Source organism: Diabrotica virgifera, chromosome 5 (assembly GCF_917563875.1).
Source record: "Diabrotica virgifera virgifera chromosome 5, PGI_DIABVI_V3a".
Lineage (NCBI taxonomy): Eukaryota > Metazoa > Arthropoda > Insecta > Coleoptera > Chrysomelidae > Diabrotica > Diabrotica virgifera.
Window position 1 is genome coordinate 211,947,840 of NC_065447.1, and position 13,123 is coordinate 211,960,962.

The 13,123-nt window shown below is 30.5% G+C and overlaps 1 protein-coding gene across 1 annotated transcript in view; it reads left to right on the forward strand.

Moving 5' to 3' along the window:
- LOC126884595 (cytosolic non-specific dipeptidase) overlaps window positions 1–13,123 on the forward strand; it is a 56,375-nt gene that overhangs the window by 27,787 nt on the left and 15,465 nt on the right. The window contains exon 2 of the mRNA XM_050650591.1: window positions 9,014–9,431. Within this exon, the coding sequence (XP_050506548.1) occupies window positions 9,014–9,431 (418 nt within the window). The remainder of the gene's footprint in view (window positions 1–9,013; window positions 9,432–13,123) is intronic.

Genomic DNA, 13,123 nt, shown 5'->3' on the forward strand with positions numbered 1-13,123 from the left:
TAATCAAAACATTACAAATGATAAGATAATTAGTCTTAATTACTACACGTTAATTTCGTTAATAAAATATATTTTAAACCTACGTATCGAACATTGGGTTCGGGTTGATGTGACGATATCTGGTACATGAATGAATACTACCGACGATCGCGTGGATTAGGAATAATTACATTTATTCATATGAAACGGACATATAAGGAGAGGAAAGCTCGCTCAGCTCGCCAGCGGAAAATGCATGTAGGGAAATACGATCAACGCTCGTAAAAGGATAGGTAAAAGGAAAATCGTCGGATTCGTTCAACACACCAAAACGACGGCGGAAAATAGTCGGGATTACTCACCTCTTATACCTCGCTGTTGTTTATTATTCTTCGATCAACACTCCAAGAATAATAATCCACTAGACTTTTCGTTCCGACTTTTATATCGTACGAGACGGTACAAAACACGTTTTACTTAATTTTGGCGTACTCTAGACGATAAAATTATATTATCGTCACAAATGTTTCTATTGATATTAACTGTCTTTTCTTCTCTTTATTCTCTATAATTTCAACCTCATTCTTCATTTTATTATTAAGGGGATGGATACGAACTTACGGCTTCAATGATATTTAAATGGGATTCATTTTTTCGAATCCTGAGAAAACTAATAAGTATTTTTGAAAAATTTAAACGCAGAATGAAAGATTACGTTATTACCGAGGGCCGAAAGTCCCTGAAAACTTCTATAATGTTTATTTTAATAAGTTACAGCAGTGAAAAACTAAGAGAACATTTAGTGTGATTTTTAATTTCAAATATCTCATTCAAAAGAAGCTTTATATTCATTCTAAGGGACTTTCGGCCCTCGGTAATAAAGTAATTTTTCATTCTGCGTTTAAATTTTTCAAAAATATTTATTAGTTTTCTCAGTATTCGAAAAAAAAATGATTTCATTTAAAATACAGTTGAACCTCGATAAGTCGGATTAATCGGGACCGCGGCCGATCCGGGTTATCGAAAATCCGGGTTAGCCGGAGAATATGGTAAAAATTAATAAAATACGGTACTCTTACAGATAAACTTAATTATAATTGCCAAAAAAATGAAATACTTACTTATGTCCAGTACATCTAAATTACGTACAGTTGTATACATTATTGTTTATTTCTTGGTAAAAAAACTCAGTCAAAGTGAAAACATTTTTATTTTATCTGATGAAAATCGATCCGGGTTAGCCGGACTTCCGGGTTATCGGAGGCCGACTTATCGGGGTTCATTGTATATTGAAAATTTTGACAGGCGTCAAAATGTTCCTTTCCTCTTAAGTCCATTTTTATTTTTTTTTGTCATTTTAAACAGTGTATTAAAGGAGTACCTACCGTTTTGAATATTAAGATAATTTACCGATAAGTACCTGCCGATTTGTTATTGAATGTTGCCGACATTTGTATTTGTCTGAAAACATGTCCTCAGTTGTTAAGCCTACTGTTTAACCAGAAGATTCTTCTTCTTTTAGGACTCCTTCTGCCAGATATTTTTCCGTGTATTATTAGTTTTAATACTTCATATACAGTTATGAGCGCACTAATAACCGACAAAATAACGCAAAAGATGGAAAACATATTAAGTTGTGAGATAAAAAGAGATGAACCTAGTGGAGGTGTTAAATTTAGCGATAGTAACTTATAGATTGACATTATATTGATTGTTTCCCATCTTTAGACGTATCGAACGAATTTGAGAAATGCCACTGTCACAGTGACAGTTTTAGTTGACACACTCCTCTCATACGTCTAAAGGTGGGAAACAATCAATATACTTAATGTCAATTTATATGTTTTTTATTCGGAAGCCCTTCATTGTTATAACCGGTCACACTGCAGCCAATGCCAATTATTGGCTTATTGTAAATCTTCCATCCGAATAGCTCAGATCAGATCGCCTGTAAATCATGTTTTCATTAATTTTTGTTATATTTCCTTTTTTTAATTGGTTCCATCTTGTTACTATATTTTTTGCCTCCAAAATTATCTGCCCTGACCTATTATATACTACCATTTGATATCCACACATTACACCATAAAAATATTCACTATTCATATTATTATCAACTCATGTATAAAGATAGATTATAGTTAAAATTGGCAAATTGTTTTTCATAATAAAATATTACACAAATTTCTTAAACAAAATGATTTAAGGGGATGGGTACGTATTTTCGGCTGCAATGCTATTCAAATGGGGATTCATTTTTTTCGAATCCTGAGAAAACTAATAAGTATTTTTATAAAATTTGAACGCAGAATGAAAGATTACGTTATTAGCGAGGGCCGAAAGTCCCTGAGAACTTCTATAATGTTTATTTTAATAAGTTACAGGGGTGAAAAACTATGAGAAAATTTAGTGTGATTTTTAATTTCAAATAACTCATTCAAAATAAACTTTTTGAAGTTATACTTCTTTACCGGCGATAGAGGGTGATTTTTTTATATGTTAAAACCTATCAGCCCGGCGCATGCGCATTATAACTTTGTTCTGATTGGATGTTCAAATGACATGTCAAAAATTATACGATATGGCAGCTGTGGTTTGGAGGTAAAGGTAAAGGTAAACAAATGTATAATATATTAGTTTTATTGTTGTGAGGACAGAAACAAAAAAGTTTATAATATTGTAGTGACTTTTAAATAGTTTTTAAAAGCAACAGGTACGTAATAATTGTTAATGTATCATGGGTATAAACCTACCTATTTGATCTGCCAAAATACATAGTATGTAATACTTTTATTTATATAATTTGATTACCATCAAAATTTCTATCAATATTCACCTAATATATTGTTTTTTTACTCTATGTTTTGTTGTATTTTTTCAATTCTAAATCATTTCAATTCAAAATTAAAATAATTTGATCAATTTTCAAAATATCAAAATATCACAAGTTTAATCCGTTTAGTTAGTCGATCTTCGTAAATAATGACACATAGTGTCCGCGGCTAAGCAGAGAAGGCGAATGAATTCCAATACCAACCGCTCTTATCAGCGCTGGTTCGAGTCCCAATAGAAACTTTCTTTTTTGTTTTTTTAATACATTTTATGATTGTAAGTATATTTATTATATAATTGTATTTTCAGAAAATACGTATTTAGTTAAAAAAATTTTCGACAATTAATGTTCAGACATCATTTGTGGCTTGTTTAATGTGTTTGTGTGTGTTTTATTCTTTTATTATTTTAATTTTTGGCACTGTTCTAATAAAAATGTTTGAGAAGTAGTAAGTATAAATTAGTTTAATATTTAAACAAAATATAAATAAAAAGTATATTAATTTCGTTTAAATCATATAATAGAAGTATAACTTCTTACGTGCGTACAAAGTACACACACATTCTTTTTTTATTTATTCTAAGGGACTTTCGGTCCTCGGTAATAATTTAGTCTTTCATTCTGCGTTTAAATTTTTCAAAAATATTTATTGGTTTTGTCAGGATTCGAAAAAAAAATGAACACAATGTCCGTGGTAATATTTTCAAATCTATCTTTGTCTTACAACGCACTCAGTCGAATAGAATATTGTCAGCATATTGTCAGTCAAACAGTGACAATTTTAAATATTTGACATGGCATCGAGAATATTTTGAGTTGTTGATTAAATAATATTGATATACCTACAGTGTATTTGATAAATAATTGATTTAAGACGTGAACTTAATAAAAAGTTATTTATTGTGTATTATTTGTGGAAGATCCAAGCAAAGAATACATCAGCATAATATATTCTGTGATCCAAGTATTTAGTTGTTAAAGATGTTCAAAATTGTAAGCGTTCCATAGTAACAATATATTATTAAAAAATCGCTTTAACACGTTTCCTCTTTTCTCGATTGAGTATTAGTTTTAGTTGTACATATAAATTATTACAATCACTGAATACATAGTGAAAAAAGTATTACATTTATTAACTGAATTAATAATTTGCAATTATACAAATTACAGTTATCCAAGAACATTCAAAAACCATCTCTTTAAGTTAATGATGACATTTTCAAGTAGAATGACATTCTAGTAATGTTTACATATCCATACCAGTGTGAATTTTACTACACGTAATTTGCCGTGTAAAGACAGAAAAAGTTGGGATAGCCGTAAAATATTTGCGAATTAATTATGTACCGATGGCATGGCCTTAAGCAATTTTACCAGATAAATTAAAAAGAAATTTTAAATGTTAATTTAAATGCATTTTTGACACGTTAACGATTTTAAATTAAAACCAAAATATGGAAATAGCATGTTAATAAAATATAATAGCATATTTATTATTTTAAATATTGAATCATTAAATTACAAGGGACTTCCCGGCGAAAAATCGTCGATTAAACGTTTTATTTGGTTTGAAACAGATGAACAAATGAATCGCAGATAGAGATTGTTTTAATAAAACATAATTATGTTTGTAAGCAATTTTGTGGTTTCCGTTTTATGATTAATTCACAGAACATAAGTACTCCTACCTATTTTTATTGTCTGACGTTTCTTAAGGGGACTTACTTTCTAAATTAGTAAAAAGGCGATTTTTGAATATAAAAAAAGTTATTTATAGTTATAATTTTTTTATATAGGTACATTGTTAAGAACGTTTTGAGGTAATACAAAAAAAATTATTTATTGGCGCTTCTAGTTGTTTTTTTTCCTTTGCAGATGTCGTCTTCTAAAAGATGCATTTTAGTTTGGGATATACTTGTCTGCATTTTTGTAACATTTTTTTAATTCCAATGAGATTCAATTCTTGAGACTTAAAACTAATAAATAAACCTTTAAGAAGTTAATTTTTCTTATATTTTATGAAGAAGCTTAAGTTCAAGTTTTTGGGGTCGCCACCCTTGTCCCCCGGCCGCCATATTGGAAAAAGGGGTGCAAAGGGCTTTCGCGCTGTATCTCCTAAACTAGCAATCCTACAGAAAATTTAATTACACATAAAATGTATCAAATTGAATTTTCTACAATTTTATATATATTACTTTTTATCGTCAAGTGACCAAAAAAAAAGTTATAAACAAAAATATGAGCAAATTTGCATATGAGAAAAAACATAGCGATTTTGTAGAGGATTTTTCAATGAACAATTTTCACTATAAAGTTGTTTAATTTTATTTATTATCTAGGTTTTACAGCGCTCCAATCATGACCATATTCTCGAATTCTCATAGGAATACAATAAAAAAAATACTTTTCTATCGTATATTAGTCGAGCGGCAGCAATCGTTATGCCGACCACCAAAATCAAATTCAAGGTGAATGACCAATTTTTATGTTTTCGAGGTCGCTGAATCCGAATATGAAGTTTATTTTTATCTAAATTTGGCGAAACATGTTCAAAAATCAAATTTTATACAAAAATGCCGAAAATAAATTTTGATGATTTTTCAAATTTACCTCGCTGTATCTTTGGTCGCTGTAAATATTTCCTTTTGAAAATTTTACTGTGTCATCTTTGAAGTATGTAGATAACAATGAAATTTGTCCAAAATGTTTAAACACATTAAAAAAGAAGTTGTTAGTTTTTAAACATTTTGTCATCATCTTTCGTTAGTTTAATGTTTACTTAAAAAAGTTGAGTGACAAACTTTTTAGTTTATAATTTTAACCAACACAACAATAAAATATAATTCATAAAGAAGTTTTTTGGAAAATTTTAAGTCAAAATATACAATACGAAAAAAGTTATGTTACTTCATAGACAAGCGGCACACCCCAAAAAACGCTTATATCTCGAGATACTGACTACGGTGTGGTGAATGGCTAATTTTGATCATACTTTATGATTTTGATATCAAAAATTCGTTTTTTGCTCTTCTTAAGAATTTTGCATTTTGCGGTTGCGTCATTCTTCTGAACCGGCGAATTTGTCTTCAAACAACTTCTTGGGCCTTTTTATATATGCTTAGGGTTATAAGTTTTGTAGTGGGGAGAAAGGTCAAAAACAGATTAATAATAGCATAGGAATGTTAAAATCATAATAAATTGTATGAATAAAAAATAGTTGGTTTTTAATTCCTGGGTTTGCGGTCTGTTATAAATAAAACACTTGACTTTGCTTAGACGTTTCGGCTATTTGCCATTTTCAATAAGCACTTTTAATTAAACATTACACTGTTAACAAACATATTTTATATACATTACACGTAATATTTTAAAAAATTTTAAAAATGCACATCGTGTTTCTCTAAGATGTTATGAGAGAATGCCAGGCATGGGCATATGGTAAAAGCACTTCAGAACGGTTTTGGGCGGTGGTCGTAAAACCAAAACGATTATACGCAGGAGATCAAATTACATAATATACGAAAGAAATAAATTTGGAAATAAATCGAATGTTTAACGTTCAATAATAGGAGAAAGATATTTTGCAATTATGATATCAGTATGTAGCTCGAAATATGAATACTGAAATGTGTATTTTTTTTGTGTTTTATAAGGAACAGAGGCTTGAACGCTAAAACAAGGATTTACGTAATTAGAGCAAAGTATTTGAGATGTGGATATATAGAAGATTTTGAAAAGATTATGAAACAAATCACGTTTTGTAACCGAAACTGAAATAAAGAAAAATGAGATATTAAATACAATTAAATTAAGAAATTTATATTATTTGGAATCATGTTATGAGAAATGAGATATGTGTTTATGTAGATCATTATATAGGAAAAGATACTGGGCAGAAGAAGCTTAGGACGTTGGCATATATCCTGGCTAACAAAATTTATACAGTATGTCCCTGTAAGTTGTATCCATATGGAAAACTTTTTTATTATTAATTTTACGAAAAAAAGTTATTCTTTATAAAAAGCTCTGCATGGTCCAAAACCTAAGATTTAACCAGCAAATATCAATTTTTTTGAATATTATACGAGGTATGTCAAAAAGTTTGAATTTCACTCAAGAGTAAAGTAGCTTTATTTTTCACAATATTGAAAATTGCTATTATGAAAAGTTGTTTGGAATTAAAAACTATATTTTAGTATGCAATTATATCTTTCTAATTGAAAAAAATTTTTTTTTGAAAAATTGTGGATAACTAACATTATTTTCAGTTATTTCAATTCAGATAACTCTTTTATTATTAATTTTACGAAAAAAAGTTATTCTTAATAAAAAGTTCTGCATGCTCTAAAACCTAAAATACAACCATCTTATGTCAAATTTTATCAGTTTTATACGAGGTATGTCAAAAAATATAAATTTAGCTCAAGAGTAAAATACGTTTATTTTTCACAATATCGAAAATTGCTATAAGAAAAAGTTATTTAGAATTAAAAACTATGTTTCAGTACGTAATTACATCCTTCTAATTGAAATGTTCTGAATACCTTTGATCTAAATTCATCTTTTTTGACATACCTCGTATAAAATTGATAAAATTTGATATAAGATGGTTGTATTTTAGGTTTTAGAGCATCCAGAACTTTTTATTAGGAATCACTTTTTTTCGTAGAATTAATAATAAAAGAGTTATCAGAATTGAAATAACTGAAAATAATGTTAGCTATACATAATTTTTCTAAAAAAATTTTTTCAATTACAAGGATGTAATTGCATATTAGAATATAGTTTTTAATTCCAAACAATTTTTCGTAATAGCAATTTTCAATATTGTGAAAAATAAAGCTACTTTACTCTTGAGTGAAATTCAAACTTTTTGACTACCTCGTATAATATTCATAAAATTTGATATCTGATGGTTGAATCTTAGGTTTTGGACCATGCAGAGCTTTTTATGAAGAATAACTTTTTTTCGTAAAATCAATAATAAAAAAGTTTTCCATATGGATACAACTTACAGGGACATACTGTATAACGGTACAACTGCAACTCTGTGGAGTTGCTATCAGAGGTAGCACTTAAAGAAAAAAAAAATAAGAAATGCCGTATTTAAAGTGTTTACCAATGGTGTGTTTACAACCACACTCAATTTATCAAATTGTGATATATATTGGAGAGATCTTTAATATCAGTTTTATTATTGATACAATTTTGGTCTTTCTTTATATGAATCATCTCCAATATACATCTTTTGTTATAATTTTGCTCTTTTTCCAGAATCATGAATAAAAAATATATATAGATAGAAAAGTAAGCCTAACTTTTGTTTTTATTGTATCCCTACGAGCATTCGAGAATCTGGTCAAATTTTTAGCGCTGTAAAACCTATATAAATAAATAGAATTAAACAACTTTATAGTGGAAATTGTTCGCTGAAAAACCCTCTACAAAATTGCTATAATGGTATTTTATTTTAAAATGAACTGAAAAAAAGTTATAACCACCTTATAAAAGTTAAAAAGTTGGTAATTAATAGAAGCCACGAAGGCGTTATCGAAAATTTGGTCTCAATGAAAGTTTTATTTTTAATATTATTTTTTATTTTATTAAATTAGAACTTTGAATTCTTTTTTTTATTTATATAATTCTGCCCCCTTTTGATGTCTTGCTGTTCCTTCTATTGGCTTGAGCAATACGAGCTTCGTCGATATTTTCCAACCAACTCATTACTATTTCCCTAATTTTGATTCCCATGAGGTCCATTAATGTGAGGTTAATTTTAGCTCCTTCATTAAAGGCACAGGCTGCTATCCAGGGGGCTATCTTTACCACAATGTTTCTCACAAAATGTATTTTTTGGAGCAACGTGTTAAAGTTTGTCCTTTGTCCAGTTTTTCATAGCTGTGTAATTCCAAAGTATATTATTTCCGTTACTTGTTCAATACTGATGCAATTCATTTCTATTTTACATCTGATTGGTTCTTTGCTGATTACTATTATTTTAGGTTTCTGAGATTAGTTGTCAATTAAATTCTTTTGCTCTCTTATGTCAAACCTGTGGACTAGTTTTTGCAGACTATTATCATCTTTGGCTATTATTATTGACTATTATCATATTGCGTTGTTTGCGTAACAGATAATTTTGAAAGTCTGATTGTCTTAATTTATTGGGCCTCCTGTACTAACACATTTTTATTGTTTTAGATATCTCGATGAAAACAAAGCAAAATATATAGAAAACTTAAGACAAGTCGTTGCTATCCAGTCAGTATCAGCATGGCCAGAAAAAAGAGGTGAAATAACCAAGCAAATGAAATGGGCGCTGGAACGTTTACAAGCTTTGGGAGCGTCAGCAGAATTAAGAGATCTTGGAACCCAAACTCTACCTAACGGACAAACTATACCTTTACCTCCTGTCTTATTCGGTTCATTGGGCAACGATCCAAAAAAGAAGACTGTTTTAATTTATGGGCATTTAGATGTTCAACCAGCTCACAAGAGCGATGGTTGGGACTCAGAACCTTTTGAGTTGACAGAAAGAGATGGGAAACTGTACGGAAGAGGGGCTTCAGATGATAAAGGACCCGTTTTGTCTTGGTTGCATGCTATTGAAGGATTCCAGGTGAGCCTTGTTCCAGTCTACTTTCCCTTATTTCATATAGTTTGCCTGATTACTCATCTCGAACCGATCTAATTATGTTTGTTATATTAATTATGAGACTAATTTATCGATATTCTTATCGATCTGTTGATTAGATCAGTCTATTTTTATTCCTTTCTTATTGTTTTCAATAACAATCAATGGTATTCCAAAAATAAATTTTTTCTTTTTGTTTTCATACAATGTAACGTTATTTTTGATTCTCTAAACGCGGAACGTACCAAGGGAATAAATACAGCGCATATATTTTTGTATGATGTTTGAAAAATGAGTAATTTTGATGCAAAAAATCTTATTTAAAAAATGAAGATATGGTTAAAGGTATATATACAGTTACCGGCACAAAATTCCGCCACTCAAAATTTTTGATTAAGTTTGACAATCTATAACTTTATTATTTGTACTTCGATTTTCAAGATTCTTGCACGAGTTTGTAGGTACATGTATTGATGTCAATTGCTATTATTCCGGTAACAAAAATTTTTTGCTTAGATGGCATTATACGGGGGTGAATGTAAGCGTTGTTTTTTCTCCTAACTTTAAAAAATTCTGTGGAAAAATTGGAGGGCTGATTTTGTTTCATACTCCTTTTGTACTATCCTGGAGGTATCACTAAGGTCATGTTTTTTTAATTATCTGAATATCTCTTTGCTTGTAAGAGCCGTAATTAAAAACACTGCTTTGAAGGTTTATTTAATTAAAAATATCAAACGCACTAAAATTAACAAAACAAAACAAATTTAACAAAAAACAAAACAATTCAATAGCGGTTATGTCCACCTCTTGCAGCAACGACTGCTCGCAATCTGTTTAGCATCTAATAAAGATGTGTTTTGCTTGCCTGGGGAATAGCCCGATATTCCTCTACCAAGGCCATAACTGTACCAAATTTTCTGGAGGCCTAGGATGACGGCAAATAGCTTTTTTATTCATCCCATAAATGCTCAATATGATTGAGATCTGGGCTGCATGCGGGCCATTCTAATCTTATCAATCCAACCTCAATTGTATGAGTCAATCAGTGTTTTTATTTACAAAAAATGGTACAGCTCTTACAAGAAAAAAGATATTCGGAGAATTCAAAAAACAAAATGTTGGTGATGTCTCCGGGAAAATATGACAGCTTACAACGCTTCCTTTCACCCCTGTACAATGACATGCAAGCAAACTTTTTTGTTACCGGAATAATACCAAACAATATGAATACATGTACCTACAAACTGGTGCAACAATCTTGAAAATCGGAGAACAAATAATAAAGTTATAGATTGTCAAACTTAATCAAAAATTTTGGGTGGCGGAATTTTGTGCCGGTGAGTGTAGCTTCAATAATATCATTTTGTATATCACTTGAAACTCTCGAAAAAACAGATGTTTCTAGATGTTGACAAAATTTTTGATCTTTTTTGGCAATTAATGTTAATAATTTCCTGTAATTGTCTCGGTTGTCAGAGTCGTCGCACTCAAAATGACCACGAAACGCTAGTTCTTGTTTGACCCAAAAACATGCAGTATCTATTATAAGTGTGCTAAGGATATACCTATATATTTTTTTAACAAACTCAATATGTTTAGCAATATTTGCTTTAAAAGCTTGGTTAAGAGAACTTTTGATTTTTGTTTTGCCAAACTGAATCAAATTGGGTATATATCTTACATGTAGGTAACGGAGAAATTTCATGTCTCCTTTTTAAAAATCTAACACTATTTAAATCGTGAACCTGGTCCACCCATTTTTTCTGTAGAAACCAGAAGACATGGCCAACAATACAGTATATTTTTCTTGCAACCATAATTTTCACTGTACCAACTAAATTTAAAATATCAAACTACTTTTGTTGATTCCTTTTTTAAATTGTTTAAAATAGGTCTTTCATTTTTAATCTCATTTTTTTCTTCAAAAAATACAAGGAGAATTACTTTTCAAGTAGTTGATCGATTAAGAAGCGACAGTCATCCATGGTTAACTGCACGCACCCTTTTTATAGGTACTGTCACCAATTTTAAATTTGGTAACAACGCTACTGATACACAGCGCGCTTATGCCGTCGCTTCTTCAAAATTTTCAGTCACTAGCCGGTCCCGAGCGCCAGCGTGGGTATATAACCATTGTAACCAGAAATGAGTCTGGTAACAGAGTATAATAAAGTGCAACTGAGTCACATAAACTTGCCAATATTTTCGTGTTACGAGTAGTTGGCTATTTACTGAGTTAGGTACTATTACCACATAATATAATAATATATTTCCATTGGTAAAAATATTGGTAAATAAAATTATTCATCGTCATAAATTATTTATTTGCAAGATTTTTAACTGTTACCAGTGGTAACAGTGGTTACATGGACGCTTCGACGGTGATTAATACCTTTATGAAAGGTTGTCACTCCATCTTTTGCGCGGTCGGCCGATACTTCTTCTACCGATTGGTGATTTATCTCTTGCTATTTTGACCACACATGTCGTCTCCCCCATTCTGGTTATGTGGTTATTTCATTCTTTTTTTCTATTTAGTGTCCCTTCGTTTATACACTGTACGTTACATTGTCTTTAATGTCGTCACTCATCTTTCGATCTCTCACCCTATTTCCTGTAATTCTTCTCAGTACTGTCATCTCTGCCGTTTCCAGTAGTCTTTGTATTGTGGCTGTATCGGGTCGCGTTTCTGATGCATATGTCATTATTGATCTTACACTGGCTTTATAAATTCTTGACTTCATCTCAGTGTTAATATGTCGGTTTCGCCATATGTATAGTGTTATTAAGGCATCCTGTGAGTCGATCAGCTTTTTGTACCTACTTGATTTCTCACTTCTTTGTACAGGTCTCCGTAACTTGACAATGTAATTCCAAGGTATTTTACTTCCATTACTTGTTCAATACTGATACCATCAATTTATATTTTACATCTGATTGGTTCTTTACTGATTACATACTATTGTTTTCGTTTTCTGAGATGAAATTGTCATATTGAATTCTTTTGCTCTTATGTTAAATCTGTGGACTAATCTTTGCAGACTATCTTCATCTTGGGCTATTAATATTGCGTCGTCTGCGTAGTAGAGTATTTTTACTTCTGTGTTTCCCATTTTATATCCTTTTCCTTGGTTGACGTTTTTGATGATTTCATCAATGATAAAATTGAAGAGCATAGGACTGAATGAGTCTCTCTGTCTTATCCCGCTTCCTATATCTATAGGTTCTGTAAGTTGTTCATCTATTCTGACTTCCATTTTGTTAATTGATGGATTCGACCGTTACTTGATGGAAGTTCATTTTATCTCACAATAAAACACTGAAAAACGTTTGTTTTCTATACTTCCACAAAATTTATTACAATTATGTTATTACTACAGCTATTTCGGCAAAGTGCCTTTCTCAAGTGATATATTTTACAATGTGTTTGCCTTTTTAAGTCTTTAACTGAAGAACCTCCTAACCTCTTTAACTGAAGAACTGAAGAGTCTTTAACCTACACAACACAAATTAGCAGCCTACCATAGCATGATACATAGACTGACAGAAATTCCTATGAGAAAAATAACTTCGAGACAGAACTAAATATCATTAGACAAATAGCAGTAAACAATGGCTATAACGAACAAACAGTTAACAACATTTTAAACCAAAAACTCCATAAGAAAGCCTTGAAA